The sequence below is a fragment of the Nannospalax galili genome, unplaced genomic scaffold, assembly GCF_000622305.1.
Source record: "Nannospalax galili isolate Female #2095 unplaced genomic scaffold, S.galili_v1.0 scaffold363, whole genome shotgun sequence".
Taxonomy (NCBI): domain Eukaryota; kingdom Metazoa; phylum Chordata; class Mammalia; order Rodentia; family Spalacidae; genus Nannospalax; species Nannospalax galili.
In genome coordinates, this window is record NW_008351176.1 from 1,538,953 (window position 1) to 1,549,486 (window position 10,534).

The 10,534-nt window shown below is 43.7% G+C and overlaps 2 protein-coding genes across 2 annotated transcripts in view; one reads left to right on the plus strand and one right to left on the minus strand.

Annotated features, from left to right (window-relative positions):
* Positions 1–333: 333 nt before the first annotated feature.
* On the minus strand, positions 334–1,459 carry Znf830 (zinc finger protein 830). The gene has a single exon (XM_008848156.3). It carries the CDS (start codon positions 1,444–1,446, stop codon positions 349–351), a length of 1,098 nt encoding a protein of 365 aa, XP_008846378.1. The 5' UTR covers positions 1,447–1,459; the 3' UTR covers positions 334–348.
* Positions 1,460–1,548: 89 nt separating this feature from the next.
* The window catches only part of Cct6b (chaperonin containing TCP1 subunit 6B), a 49,302-nt gene continuing 40,316 nt past the window's right edge, over positions 1,549–10,534 (plus strand). The window contains 3 exon segments of the mRNA XM_029553580.1: positions 1,549–1,737; positions 4,243–4,306; positions 5,946–6,080. Of these exon segments, the coding sequence (XP_029409440.1) occupies positions 1,736–1,737; positions 4,243–4,306; positions 5,946–6,080 (201 nt within the window). The 5' untranslated portion in view covers positions 1,549–1,735.

Sequence of the window (10,534 nt, forward strand, 5' to 3'; positions counted from 1 at the left end):
CAAAAAACCATTTGTCTTTTTGGTCTGAATTCTATTTATAAATTTCAAAAGTTGCTTATGTAAATATATATTTAACTACGTACAATATTTACAATTTACAGAGTTTACAACCGAGAAATGACACAAGCCTGTAAATGTGAAAAAGTTGGCAATTTGTGGTTATAACTTTGAAAATTTCAAAAAGTTTTGTCTCATTTTACAGTGAATAACACCAATAGCACCTTTCCGAAGTGCTATTGCTCACTGGCTTATTTTATCGCAACTACGGGTACCCAGCTTTCAGGGACAGAGCAACCCATGTTCCGGGAGACACCACTTTTTTACACGACAGAGTGGATCTTCGAAATCTTACAACAAAGCCCCTTTCACCCGCCAATCCTGTGACAACAAATCCTGTAATTCTCCCTCATCGTCGCTGTCAACATTCTCCTCTTCCTTTTTCTGCAGTTCTTTGATGGTCAGAACCTCTTTGAGTTTGTTTTTTATCTCATCCTGGCGATTCCGTAGCTTTTCCACGCGCCGGTAACACTCTATTTGCTCATCAATCTCCCCAATCTGCCGGTCCAACCGACCCTCCTCATCTTCCTCGGCAACTATAGCTTCGGAAATGGTGTTGACCTGCCTCATGGCCTTCTGAAACTCGTCCCACTCTTTGTCCATCTGATCCTTTGGGGCATCAACCTTGCGGACCTTGGCGTCTACTTCAGGGTCGTCGAAAAACCCTTCTGGTAATGCTTCGGCGGTATTTTCTCTCCTTTCCACCACTTTCTCCTGTATTTCCGCTTTCTCAATGGACCCTGAATGAGGAACTAGAGGGGCTTTGGGAGGGTTTGTATTAAAGGGATCGCTCCGCAGCACAGTACTCGTTGCCTCCCTCGAAGAGGAAAGCGAGTGTTCCTTGCCCTGAGCGTCGGGAGGCTGCTTGCTGTTGTCCCTTCTTCCTTCCGCGCCTCCCTCCTCTTCCTCTTCCTCCTCATCTTCATAGTCAGGGAGTAAACCGAGTCCCGCAGGTCTGCTGGCGCTCGCCCTCGCGGTCTCCTTTCCCGTCTTAGCCGAGCTGGCGGCCGCGCAGGGCTGTACCTGAGGCCCCGCGGAGGCCTTGGCTCTCTTGGCGTCTGGGGTTTCCGCGTCCGGCGCTCCCCTCTTGGCCGGCTGAGGCGCGGCGCCGGCCGACGGACCCTGGGCGCCCTTGGCGCCTTTCAGGTCCGCCACTTTCTCGCGATGCTGCTTTCCCAGAACATGGGTCTGCCACAGGAGCTCGTTCTTGACCTGGACGTTACAAAGCGCACAGCTAAGCTGTCCCAAGCGGTTGTACTTCGCGAACGGGGACTCGATCCTCTTCCGGTTGGTGCTCAGGCGCTGCTTCTCCTTCATCAAGCGCCTCAGCTCTTCTTGATTCACCACCCGCTTCCCCGCCGGAGTCCGAGCGGAGGCAGAGGATGCCATCTTTTGCGACCAGACGTCAGGAGATTCTGGCTTCCGGCCTGGCGAGGCGTGATAGCGTCACTTCCGGTCACAGTGCCGATTGGCCGAAGCTCGGGCGTGACGCCAGGGTTCCAGCCTCCAAACCTTCTGAGCCTTTGGCCTTGACATTTAAGCTGTGGCAGCTGTCAAACTCGCAAACCCCGGGGCTGAGGTGACGCGGAGCCAGGCGGCCTTGGCGGTGAACATAAGCGCGGCCCGCGGCCTGCAGGATGTGCTGCGGACCAGCCTGGGTCCCAAGGGCGCGCTGAAAATGTGAGATATGGGATGTGGCGGCGCCCTGGGAAGCTGTCCTGTGGACGCGGGGGCGCTTGGACGCCTGCTGTCCCTCGCTCAGATTCCTGCCTTCAGGGAATCTCTAGCCTGGTGGGGGAGGAGGAGAAAACCTCCCCGAGGGAAAGACCCCCATGAGTAGAAGCTGTGACATCTTCCCTTTTTTGTTAGAGTTCATAAACCGCCGACTCATTTCGTGGTTCATTGGGAACGTGAACGCTTGAACGCCTCTGTCCCTGCCCCACATTCTTTTCCTGTGTTGGGGATGAACATAGCCTTTTGCACGCGCTAGGCAGACGTTGGGATGCAGGCCTACCAATAGTCTTGTTTTGGCATGCCTGTGTCTGGCAGTAGAGAGGGTAGGGTACCGAAGTTGGAGCCAGGTGGGAATGGCTTCAAAACTAAGTTTTGTCATCTTTCAGCTAATTACTTAGGCAAGTTATTGGAACTCTCTATATGTACGGTTTTTTCAAATTAATTGACATAATTTTGAAACAGGATCTAACTAGGTAGCCCCAGCTGGCTTGGAGCCGGCTATGTAGACCATCCCAAACTGGCCTCGAGGTCCGCCAGCCGCTACTGGGATTAAAGGCGTGCACCACCACGCCCAGCTCTTCACCCCTTTTGGACATTTCTTTAACACCATTGTTCACACAGGAAGAAAAGAGACTGATGGGAGCAAAAGGTCTTTTAAGAGAAGAGACAAACCTGTCTTGGTGCCACACGCCTTTAGTCCCAGCACTCGGGAGGCAGAGGCAGGCGGGTCTCTGTGAGTTCAAGGCCAGCCTGGTCTACATAGTGAGTTCCAGGATAGCTGGGGCTGCAGGGAGACCCTGTCTCAAAAAAGACACCTGAAAGAAATGAGCTAGCTAATAGGAAGAGGCCACTTAACATTAGATGCTGGGAAGAGATGAGTTTCTATTAAGGCAACATAGTAGAGGCAGGTGTATCCGTTCTATATAGGTACAGTACGATTATATTGAGGGAAGGAACCAATTTCTGATGGCAGAAAGGAAAGCCTCTCAACAGGTGATGTTCTGAGTCGAATGAGTTCAGCAACTGGAGAAGGGAGTAAAGGTGTAGAATAATTTCAGTAGTAAGAAAGCCCAGTGATGTGCTGGAGAGATGGCTCAGCAGTTAAGAACACTGGGTTTTCTTGCAGAAGACCAGGGTTCGAATCCCAGCACCCACATGGCAGGTAACAGGCTGTAACTCCAGTCCTAGGGCATCCAACACCCCCTTCTGACCTCCGCGGGCATTGCATGACACGGGTGCACTTACCTACATGCAGGCAGTACACACATATAAAATAATAAAAATAATGGTGCATTAATGAACTAAAAGACTTGCTTGTGGGAAGGTGGTAGATGAAGCAGGATAAATTGGGAAAGTCAAGTATGTTGTTGTTAAATTACTTTGGCTTTTACCTTGAAGGTGATAGAAAATATAAATATTATTGAAAGATTGTTGGTCAGGAAACTGAGTCATGTTGTCTTTATTATTGTTATTTTGAGACAGAGTCTTACTGTGTAGCCCTGGCACTCACAGAGATCTGCCTGCCTCTGCCACCCAAGTGTTGGGATTAGAGTTTAGGTGTACCACCATACCTGGCCATGTTGTCTTTTTTAAAATATTATTTTTATTTTATGTGTATGAGTGTATTGTCTGCATGTATGTAGGTGCACCCGTGTCATGCAACGCCTGAGGAGGTAGAAGAGGGCATCAGATTCCCCTGGAACTGGAGTTATGGACGGTTGTTAGCTGCCATGTGGGTGCTGGGAATCGAACCTGGGTCCCTTGCTCAGATTTCTGCCTTCAGGGACTCTCCAGACTGGTTGGGGAGGAGGAGAAAAGCCTCCTTGAGGGAAACACCCCATGAGTAGAAGCTGTGACATCTTCCCTTTTTTGTTCTCTGCAAGAACTGCCAGTGCTCCTAACCGCCGAGCCATCTCCCCAGCCCCCCATGTTTTCTTTTATAAAGATAAATACAGCTACAGCATGGTGCCTCAGTTCAAATTGAGATATAAACAAAATGCTGTCTAGGAGTCTAGAGGTGATGATAATGGAATAGAAGAGAAGGGATCATGACTCAGTCAAGTTGTGGAACTGACGAAGCTTGGTGATCTGATAAATGTGAGAAATGAGGATAACTACATTCAACAATTGAATTATAACATTTACCAAAATAAAAAACTTGTAGGAAATTTGCAAATTTGTGCTTTGAGTTATACTTTAACTGTTTATAGCTCATCAAGAGCTCTTTAGACCCATAAATGTTCTATTTGGAATGAAATCACAATAAGTACATCTAGAAAAATAATTCTATGAGCTGCCAGTGGTGGTAATTGCCATGGTATTGCCCCATGATACAACATAGAGTTTCCAAGCCTAATTCTCTGAATTTAGAACAGGAGATGGTAAGAACTGGAAATATCTTACTTGATTCTTACCTTGTGAAGTTAAAAAGTACTATTGTTCTCCAAACAGGCTTGTTTCTGGTACAGGTGACATCAAACTCACCAAAGATGGCAATATACTTCTTCATGAGATGGTGAGCTGATAACTGCTTTTTTCTTTTCTTGAGACAGGATCTCACTGTGTAACCCAAGCTGGGCTCAAACTCATGCCTCAGCCTCATGAGTGTTGAATTCAAGAATTTGCTACTATACCCAGCTGACAGCTCACACTAATAATAAACTATAATAAGCTTTAATTAAGAACATGGTACAGGGGCCAGGAATGCATCTCAGTTGTAGAACACTTGCCTAGCATGTGTAAGACCCTAGGTTCAGCACTGGAAAAAAAAGGTACAATTTGTATATCATATGCAAATTTAAAAGAATTATTATAGTGCTAGGGATTGACCCTGGGCCCTACATGTGCTAGCCAAGTGCTTTACCACTGAGATATACCCTTAGCCTTATAATTAAGTGCACCACATGCATGCAGTGCCCACGAAGGCCAAAAGAGGGCATTGGGTCCTCTGGAACTGGAATTAGGGACTGTTATTAAGCTGCCAAGTGGGTGCTGGGGACTAAAACTGGGGCCTGTATAAGAGCAGCCAGTGCTTTTAACCACTGAGCCATCTCTCTGGCCTTTGGAGACAACTTTTATTTTACCGACTTTTATGGGGCTAGAGAGATGGCTCAGCAGTTAAGAACACTGGCTTCTCTTGCAGAGGACTGTGGTTTGATTCCCAGCACTCACGTGGTGGCTAACAACCATTTGTAACTTCAGTTCCAGATCAGTTCCTGTTCTGATCAAGGGCATTGCATGACATGGGCACACTTTCACGCAGGCAATATACTCATACACATAAAATAAAATAATAAATAAAATATTTTGGGGGAGTCTTTTTTTGAGACAGGGTCTCTGTAGCCCCAGATGGCCTGGAACTCACTATGTAGACCAGGCTGGCCTTGAACTCACTATGTAGACCAGGCTGGCCTTGAACCCACAGAGATCTGCCTGCTCCTGAGTGCTGGGATTAAAGGCTTGCACCACCACATCTGGCTAAATAAAATATTTTACAGATAAAAAAATGTGCATGTCTGTATGAGTGCATGCCATGTGTGTGCAAGTGCTCATGGATTCCAGAAGAGGGTGTCAGATTCCCTGGGGTTTGAATTACAGGTGATTATGAGCCACCTGACATAGGTACTGGGAATCAAATCTGGTCTTCTGGAAGAACAGTGCACACTCTTAGCTGCTGAGCCATCTCTCCAAGTCCCACGATTTGTATTTTTAAGATAAGGCTGTCAGCTAAATTCTTCAGTGCTGAGATATACTTGTTGGGATTAAACATCAACAAAAATATTTTTGGACTGTTTTCAAGCGTAGAGCTAAATAATAGCTTAGAGGTACTTACAAATTAATAACATTTTTCCAAAGCACTTCATTATAGTCATAATCTTTGCAGTTTTCATAAATGTATTCATCTTGAGATTGAAGGGCTTAATTTTTTTGGAAATGTCATTGCATTTTGTAGCAAAGACTTCTAAAATGTTCAAACCTCATTAATTCTCAATTTTTAAATTTTGATTTGGCATTTACTAAATATTGATAGTATAAGACTTGTAAGTTGTAGAATAAAGCTTATTTTACTGTTGACCCTTAGGTTATCTTGGTTTTGGTGGCCTTTATCACATTCATTTTCCTTTTAAAATCTCTTGTTTACCATTTCCACCCAGCAAATTCAACACCCAACAGTTTCCGTAATAGCCAAAGTAGCAGCATCTCAGGATCACATCACAGGAGATGGCACTACTTCAAATGTTCTCATTATTGGAGAATTACTAAAACAGGCCAATCTTTACATTTCTGAGGTATGAAAATTTCACACTTTGTTTCAAAGGAAGTTTTTTTTTTTTTTTTTTTTTTTTTTTTTTTTTTTTAAGAGGGGGTTCTCCTTTTCCCCCCAGCTTTCTCGGAACTCACTATGTAGACCAGGCTGGCATTGAACTCACAGAGACCCGCCTGCCTCTGCCTCCCAAGTGCTGGGACTACAGGCGTGCACCACCACGCCCGGCTTCAAAGGAAGTTTTTAAAAATAAATTTTTTAATGTTTGTGAATATTTTCCTGCGTTTATGTAAATGTACCCCATGTATGCACTACCTACAGAGGCCAAAAGAGGGTGTTGGATCCCCTGGAAATGAAGTTACAAACTGTTGTTAGCCACTGAGTGGATGCTAGGAATAGAACCCAGGTCCTCTGGAAAAACAGCAAGTGCTCTTAACTGCTGAGCCATCTTTCCAGCCTGAAGTTTTTTGTTGTTGTTATTGTTATCATTTGGGAAGGACAGGATCTGATGTATCCCAAGACTGATCTTTTTTTTTTTTTCGGTCTTTTTGAGACAGGGTCTCCCTGTAGCCCCAGCTGTTCTGGAACTCACTATGTAGACCAGGCTGGCCTTGAACTCAGAGAGATCCGCCTGCCTCTGCCTCCCCAGTGCTGGGATTAAAGGTGTGTGCCACCATGCCTGGCAAGACTGATCTTTTTTAAAAAAATGTTTATTTTAATTTTATTTGTATGAGCATATTGCCTGCATATGTGTAAATGCACCCATGTTGTGTGATGCCCATGGAGGTCAGAAGAGGGAGTTGGATCCCCTGAAACTGGAGTTACAGAGGGTTGTTAGCCACCACGTGGGTGCTGGGAATTGAACCTGGGCCCTCTGCAAGAGAGGTCAGTTCTCTTAACCACTGGGCCATCTTTCCAGTCCCTGTTTTTTGTTTTTAAAGTAAAATTTAGCTTTTGTTTTGTTTTGTCTTTTTGAGACCAGGTCTCCCTGTAGCCCAGCTGGCCTAGAACTCACTATATAGACCAGGCTGGCCTTGAACTTGCAGAGATCACCTGCCTCTGCTTCTCAAGTGTCACCATGCCCAGCCTAGTAAAATTTAACTTTAGAAGCTAGGAGTTAATTTAATCAAAATAGTCATGGGCAATTATAAGCACAGACAATGACCTTTTTTGGCCAATGCCTTTTATTGTAATTATATGCCTCTTGTTAAAAAATGTTTAATATATATATAAACTGTTATATGTGTGTGTGTGTATACACACACACACACACACATATACGTATATATGGAGAGAGGGAGACAGGTAAAATTTTCAAAAACCTCTCTCGTGTACCCATGAATCATGCTTTAAAAAGAAAATGGGGGGCTGGAAAGATAGCTCAGAGGTTAAGAGCACTGACTACTGTTGCAGAGGACCAGGGTTCAGTTCCTAACACCCACATGGAGGCTAACAGCCTTCTGTAACTCTGGTTCCAGTGGATCCAATGCCCTCATTGCAGGACATGGATACACTTACATATATTCAGGCAAAACACTTATACACATAAAATAGAAATAAATGAATTAAATTTAAAAAAGAAAATGCAACTAATAAAATTTGAAATCAAATTATGTTCCTTTAAAAAAAATATCTGGAGGGGCTGGAGAGTTGGCTCAGCGATTAAGAACACTGGCTGTTCTTGCAGAGGACCCGGGTTCAAATCCCAGCACCCACATGGCAGCTAACTGTCTGTAACTCCAGTTTCAGGGGATCTGACAGCTTCTTCTGTCCTCTGTGGGCATTGCACGACACGGGTGCACTTACATACATGCAGGCAATACACACATACACATAAAATAATAATAATTAAAAAAAAACTTAAAAAAAAATACTGGAGCCAGGCGTGGTGGCATATGACTTTAATCCCAGCACTTGGGAGGCAGAGGCAGGTGGATCTCTGTGAGTTCAAGGCCAGCCTGGCCTACACAGTAAGTTCCAGGCCAGCTGGGGCTACAGGGAAACCCTGTGTCAAAAGATAAATAAATAAATAAATAAATAAATAAATAAATAAATAACTGGAGAAAGATGATGTTTTTCCACCTTGTGAATTTATTTACCTTTCTATCTTCATTTTTCTTTATAAACTATCATAGCCAGATTCCTCCACCCACTAGCCTATGAAACCATCATTCACATTTCTAGCTCTGTGCCTTTGTTCAATCTGTATTCTTTTCCTGGCACAACTTATCTCTTTTCTATAATTATTTGTAATTTCCTGTTATTCAGAGACTATTTCCACAAACATAACCTGGTCAAATTATGGAAATTATGACTTCTTTGTGTTCCACTTAGTATTGGGAATTACATATTCAGTATGTGAAACTTACCTCATTTAGAATGATTTGGGCTTAAATGGTAGAAACTTGACTAAAACTCACTTAACAATAAAGGAATTATCTCTCATAATAGAACATTGAGAGATAAGGTAGGGTCCATGGATGGTAAATTTAAAAGTTCAATCAGCCATCAAGCACCTAGGTCCTTTCTTTTGCTTAGCTCTTCTGCTCATAATACTGTTTAATCCCAAGAAGGATCTTAAATATCAGACTGCCAGAGGAAATCAGTGCTACCTGCTTCTCTTGGTAATGTTCAGTGAGAGAAGGCCAGATAAAATAATTCTTCCAGAATATGAATTCTTTCTTGGGCTTATCTTAGTCTTATGCCCACCTTAAACCAATGACAATTGTTCGGGAACTTGATTAGACTAATCCATACCCATTCCTTGAGCTAAGAATAGGGTTAGTTTTCCCTGAAACACAGGTGGAAGATAGACACACAAAATTAGGGTTAGGTTAGGAAGAAAGGGGATTGGTAATGGTGAGATGTTGACAGATCATAATTATGTATAGCTGGACAGTGGTAAAGCTAGGCACAGGATATGATAGGAAAGAGATATCTAAATTAGCCTGCAGTGGTCAGGAAACATTCAGGCAAGGCTTGCACTAAGTCTTGGATGGAATGTGAGGAGCATGGTGTTCCAGCAGAAGGACCAACCTGGTAGTGCCCAGCAGGCAGTTGGTATTAGTGGAGTTGAAGTGATGGTGTATAGTAGTGATGAGGTTGTAGAAGGAGGTGAGAACCAGATCACAGAGGGAGTGTAATGTGCTAGTCAAGAAGCTTATGCTTTACCTCTGTGCTAAACAGACTAAGCATATCAACATAGTAATGACTGATATGCTCAGATTGACAGTTTAAATACTTGGAGACAATTTAAAGGATTTATGATCAGAGATTCTCTTCGTATTCCAGATTAGTGATTATGAGGTTCTAGATTAAGGACAGTTTTGAAAGTGGTAATAGTCCAGGCTGGAGTCAAGTCTTGTGGCTTTTAACCTGCTTCTATTTCTGATCTAGCTTGCTGATGTAAGACAAATTACATAACCCTTTTAAATTATGGCCTCTCCTGTGAAGTAATAGTACCTACTTTATAGTATTGTTGAGAGGATTAAATTAAATAATTCATACAGAGCCCTTAGAATCATGCCCAGCACAAATGTCCAATGTCAACTTTTAAGTATTATAGAAGTAATATAAAGAAAGGAAGGTGGTGAATTATGCTTTTTGCCAGTTCTCACAAAGTTTGTGTATTATTTCAGGGAATAAACTGCTGGGGGCCAGAGAGATAGCTTACTGGGTAAAGGCTTGCTGTGCAAGTCTGAGAATCTGAGTTTGAATCCCCAGAACCCATGTAAAGCTGGATGTGATAGCTTGTGTCTGTGATCCCAGTGCCCCTACAGAGAAATGGGAAGCAGTGATAGAGTCCCCTGAAGCTCAAGGGCTGCTAACTCAGTGCTGATGACAACAAAAGAGAGACTGTGTCTTAAGGTGGAACGAAAAGGCCAATACCCAAAGTTCTGAAGTTGTCCTCAGTCTTCACATACATGCTGGAGCATGTGCACATCCATACTTAATGAACCCATGAACATGCACACACATACATAATACACAAACACATACATAATACACAAAAACATAAACACACACTAAAAAAAATAAACAATACTACTGTTTCTTTTAATACTGGGATCAGACCCCAGGACCTTGCACATCTTAGGCAATTGCTCCACCCCTGAGCTATACCATCAATCCCAACAACATTATTTAAAATATTTTTATTTTAGCCAGGCATGGTGGTGCACGCCTTTAATCCCAGCACTCGGGAGGCAGAGGCAGGCAGATCGTTATGAGATGAATGCCAGCCAGGTATACATAATGAGTTCCAGGCCAGCTGGGGTACAGGGAAACCCTGTCTCAAAAAGCAAAAAAACAAAGCCGGGCATGGTGGTGCACGCCTTTAATCCCAGCACTCGGGAGGCAGAGGCAGGCAGATGTCTGTGAGTTCAAGGCCAACCTGGTCTACCAGTGAGTTCCAGGACAGCTGGTGCTACAAGGAGACCCTGTCTTGAAAAAAAAAAAATGTATTAAATTTACATTAAG